Source organism: Salvelinus sp. IW2-2015, unplaced genomic scaffold (genome assembly GCF_002910315.2).
Source record: "Salvelinus sp. IW2-2015 unplaced genomic scaffold, ASM291031v2 Un_scaffold3418, whole genome shotgun sequence".
Taxonomy (NCBI): Eukaryota; Metazoa; Chordata; class Actinopteri; order Salmoniformes; family Salmonidae; genus Salvelinus; species Salvelinus sp. IW2-2015.
In genome coordinates, this window is record NW_019944698.1 from 58,829 (window position 1) to 63,975 (window position 5,147).

At 41.2% G+C, this 5,147-nt stretch overlaps 1 protein-coding gene across 1 annotated transcript; it reads right to left on the bottom strand.

Annotated features, from left to right (window-relative positions):
* Positions 1-244: 244 nt before the first annotated feature.
* On the bottom strand, positions 245-2,460 carry LOC112075819 (oligodendrocyte transcription factor 2). The gene is made up of 2 exons (XM_024142754.2): positions 2,350-2,460; positions 245-2,031 (listed from the first exon to the last, which is right to left on the bottom strand). Exon 2 carries the CDS (start codon positions 1,993-1,995, stop codon positions 1,195-1,197), a length of 801 nt encoding a protein of 266 aa, XP_023998522.1. The 5' UTR covers positions 1,996-2,031; positions 2,350-2,460; the 3' UTR covers positions 245-1,194.
* Between the last annotated feature and the right edge of the window lie 2,687 nt (positions 2,461-5,147).

Consider the following 5,147-nt stretch of genomic DNA (forward strand, 5'->3'; position numbering starts at 1 on the left):
AAGCACAGCTTAAAACCTAAGGTGTTTCTGCTTGTCTCCAAATGCCAAAGACACTTTAGAATAAAACAACCGGGTTAGCTATTGCTTAGATGCCCCATTTGAGGTTCACCATTTAGACTACAATGGCTCTTATTGGGGGTCATTTAGCCTGTGCATGTGTTCCTTACAACTTTACGTGGAACTTTAAGCGTTGATGTTTTGTTGCAAGAGGAGGACATCAATAACGAATAGGCAACAAAATATGTCATTATTAAACTTGTTTTTATTTAACATTTAAAATCCCAAGATAATCATCGTCATTGATTCATTTGAAATCCCATTGAAAATAAGTAAATAAATATCATTTAAGCACTTTTTTTTTTTATATATATATATATATAAAACATAAAGAAGTGATCGTTTATGGTGTCGTGCGGTGACTGGCATGCGTGGCAACACACAATGGGAATAGAAACGTCCACACGAAAGCAGACATCTAGGCAGTGACGGCAGTGACGTCGAAGAGAGAACACTGAAGGGACATATTATACAAGAGGACAGAGGACAGAAGCAGGTGCAACATGGTACCAGAGCGCTACGTGGCTGAGAGCAGACATGCTAACGGGGGTCAATCCAAAAAAACATTAACCAAAAAAAGGCTTGATATAAAATCTCTCGTACTATATAAACAGAATTCTGAATCTACATATTTACAATCTACATTACCATTGTGTTCTCATCCAGTTTGCTATATCTAAGTATTGTCTTTTAGTTTATTCGGTCTCGGGAATGGGCTAGTCTTAAAGTTCAATAATGATCAAGAACATTACATGAAATAATGATCAAGAACATTATATTAAATAATTATCAAGAACATGACATTAAAAGACATCAGTAATTCCATGTGAATGGTGTATATTCCTGGCAGCCACAATGTAAGAAACCAGTGAATTGATGGCCATTACTGAATATTAAAATGTGTCATAAAGCACCTTTTATTAATTACGCTATATACTGTTACAAAATGCTATGTTAGTAGCGCTCTTCCAGTTTTTATAAAGTAAGGAATTTCTGCTGGCTCAATCCAAAGCTAATTTCAGCAACAGATAAATAAAATGTAAAAGGTGTTGATATGGACTAAGATGCAGGGTGACGTCTACAGCCGAAAGTTATTTTCACTTTTCTCCTGCTCTCGTTCTATGATAAGTGTTCATGTCATTTGGAGTCACTCGTCAGCCTGGACATGGTGACAGCGCTCATGCCGGACACATGTGGAGGTGGCACCTGGCACATGCTGCACGGACAGGGCATCCCTGCGCCCCAGTGATGGAAGCTGCTGCCCAGGGGGCCCGGGCCGGCCGAGGGCGCCTTCAGGAGTCCATGGTGGGGTCTGATCGAGGTAAGACCCGTTGCTGAGAGAGAGGCTGCGGTGGAGACCGCCGGGGGAAGAAGTGGGTGGTGCACCGGGTGGGAGGCGTGAGAAACAGTCGGATGGCCGGGCAGTGGCCCAGTGTGCGCCATGGTCCCACAGGCGGAGGGGTGGAAGCTGCTGTGGTGTCCGCTGCCATAGATCTCACTGACCAGTCTCTTCATCTCCTCCAGCGAGTTGCTCAACATCAAGATGTAGTTTCTCGCCAGGAGGAGAGTGGCGATTTTGGAAAGCTTGCGCACCGAGGGCCCGTGCGCGTAAGGCATAACCTCCCGGAGACCGTCCATGGCGATGTTAAGGTCGTGCATCCTCTTCCGCTCACGGCTGTTGATTTTCAGTCGCATCCCCTGCAGCTCGTTCTCCGAAAGCAGTTTACGGTCCTTCTTTGACAGCATTTTCAGAGTGATATCATCGTCATCATCGGAGAGGCTCCGCATGTCCGCCGGTATCTCCGGTGGAGAGTCGCTCTGTGTGGACGAGACAGTACCGGAGAAGCCTACCATATGCTTCTTCATCGCATGCAGAAACATATCATGCACTTCGGGGGAGGAAGGTCGGCTAGACACTCGGCTGGTATCGGAGTCCATGATGATGCTCAGGTTTAATTCAGACAGCGCAATAGTCTACGGAAAGAAAAGTAAACAAACCATTTAGCATTCAGATTTTTTCACAACCACGCTAGCATTACACGTTAAAACCGTGTGAATATTTCCTAAGAATATACTTTCAAACTAATTCAATGTTCAATGCTGGAGTAACGAGAAGGTAAACAAACACATCCACGAAAGTTCAGGAGAAGGTTCTTGAAAGTTATTTTACTCATGATGGTCAATATGTTCATTCTCAAATTAGGATAATTTTTTTTATGACAGAAATCACAGTTGCCTAAATGCCATAAGCCTACTATCAATATTATCCCGGAGAGCAGACGTGAAACATACCGAGAGATGTAGAACGCAGCTCGGTGCAGAGAAAGTGTTGCTGTTGAATCCACTTGTTACTCCCCAATCACAACTGACAGCCCATTTGGCATGCACGAGCACGTTGACATGGTTTTATAGCGGACTTAAGTATCCGACGGGGGGCAAGTCACCAGGACAATGCCATTGCTTTTCCGACCTACTGTCATCCACCAATGGGCTGCTTGCGAACCGGGACAGGGAGGAGGCTTGGAGGAGTTAGGGGTTCTTCAAATCTGATGTCATTACAAAGAAATTGTAGCTTCGTTTAAAATAATGAATTAGACACACTCTGCATATGGGATCTTGCGAGGGAATGACATTGTTGAGGCATGTAGATGTTTTAGTGACCGACAAGAAAGAAGTATGCAAAAAAAAAAAAAACGTATTGACCACCAGATCAGGAAATAATTGTCATTATATCAAATAAAAACGTAGGCTTTACGTCAATTAATGGAGCCTATTTTTAAAATAAAACATTCCTTGCAGAAAAACTTTTTTTTTTTTCTCGAAAAAGATTCGACTTTTCGGTGGAAAAATAGAACGAGCTGTTTTATTTCTTATTATTTACACTTTCGCAATATTATTCTGTCGTATTTATATAAGATACCTGACTGAGTGGTGATATAACTCCCCGATACCATCGTATTATTTTCACCACTCCAGTTGGCCTAATCCATGTTATAGGAAAGAATCAATACATGTGAATGGTCAAAGACAATATTGGATAACTGTAAATGAATGCATAGTTTCATGATGAAAAGCCGACTAATGAAACATTTTTACTTTTAATTAGCCGACATGTGAGATTATTTGTTTGCTTGTTCGTTTTCTAAACGAAATGCTATAATTCCTCAGAAAATATAATAATACACATGATCATAATTTGACAGGACACTTCGATAATCCTTCGTTTTTGTTTTTTTTGCTGTGAAAATTAAAGCAATATTACAAACTCATTCAGGCTCTTTAATCAACGAATAATGATTAAGCTTTGTGGTGCAATATGTGAATCTTCTGTCGTTAAACACACACAACGCCACAACACACACACACACACACACACACTCCGCCCGCGCCCATTTAAAGGCGCTGATTACGGTTTGAGTTAATGCGGGGCTTATTGTTTTAACCCGACGACCCCTTGAGCAACCAACAGCTGACGGCGTGAGCCAAGACTCAAGCCGTTAAAGTGCATGTTAACGTTAATATAAATGAAGCGTGCAAAATTGTTTTTAACGGTTACGATCAGTAACATTTCAATGGGTCCAATATGGACTCACATCAGTGCAGGCCTCTTTTTTTGTGTGGCCAGGCGATAGAAGAGAGAAAACAAGAGACGCTCTGACGCTCTGACATAACTGAAGTTGACAAGGTCATTGTCCAAGAAATATGGAACAAGTCACAAATTAGAGGAAAAAGCATGAAACATGAAGTACATAGTATAATAATAATAATAATGATGATAATAATAATAATACTAGTGTAATTTATTATTTAGCTGTACCTATTTATTCAAATAAATCCTCAGTGACAAATGTTGTCAGTAAGATCATTGAGTTGTCCTTATGCAATGTGGGCTACTCTACCGTGATGACAATAATATAGCCCAACTATGCTGTATAGTACAATATTGTTACGATAGTAAACTGACCGTATTGCAATGTAAAATAAGTCAATAATGTAGCTACTATGCAGTTATATGGAATTGCATCACGAAAGTATTATAAGTATTATATTAAACTGTGGTATTTGTGACCCCACTTTAAATACGTGTAATGCACATGTTGAGACCAATTTTAATTCAACGAACCTTCTGTAACAATAGACTACTCACGCATTCTGTATAAAGTATTTTTTTTACTCACGGTGCAGAGTAAGCGATCTCTGACCGACTGTTATCTATTGCTTTCCATGTGTGATACGGATTTCCTTTGTCTTTGCAAAACCATTATAAAACACTGTTCAGTTAACTGAGATACAGCCTAGTTTCTTTAACGTCGTTCGATGAAGAACAAATCCTGACAGTACAAGGCAAACAAATATAAGTTGAACCATATCGAGCAGGTTATATGAGTAGGACTAGGCCTCCACTCGTCCAGTGAGCAGTGGGTCCCCAAGCCAGGTCACCCGTGATGCAAGTGGGTCCCTACAAGAACTAGGTTTGTGTGCGCGCTCCAAGGATTTAGCGAACGGGGGAGTCAACAAGCAGATGATACCCGTACCTTGCTGAATATGCACCCTGCAGGCAACGCGCCTGCGCACGGTGTTCTCACGGCCTCACGGTGTAATAAATGGCAGCATCAGTCAATGCAACGGGAAGCTCCGCGAAAAAAAAATAAAATAAAAGATATCACAGAATCAAGGTCGTCATTTGCATTCTTTTACTGTTTTTCTCTTTTCTTTTCATTAAACTAGGTTACTTATTGTGTTGTTTTGCTGTTTTTCTCCTCTCGCTTGTCCCGCCTGTTTGCTTGTTTACTCACACTAAATAAGATTATGCTAATTAGAACGGATAAGTGGCGGGTTTCTGAGAAGTGGCATTTAAAAAAAACAGGGGAGTTCAGTTACTGCGCGAATGGTACCTTCATTAGACATTCCCATAATCTCACTTGTTAGAGAAGCCAATGGTTGCTTAACACATGCAGAGACTGTCTGGTTTTGGAATCAGAGGGACTACAAAGACAGATATGGGCTAATGTTTGTGGTTATCCCCCCCCCCCCCCCCTCATATCATTAGGTAATGTCAGCTGGGGATGAGTATATCATTAGGTAATGTC

Bases quoted from the DNA above. Each gene is read 5' to 3' on its own strand.
- LOC112075819 (XM_024142754.2), bottom strand. From the start codon at position 1,995: ATGGACTCCGATACCAGCCGAGTGTCTAGCCGACCTTCCTCCCCCGAA.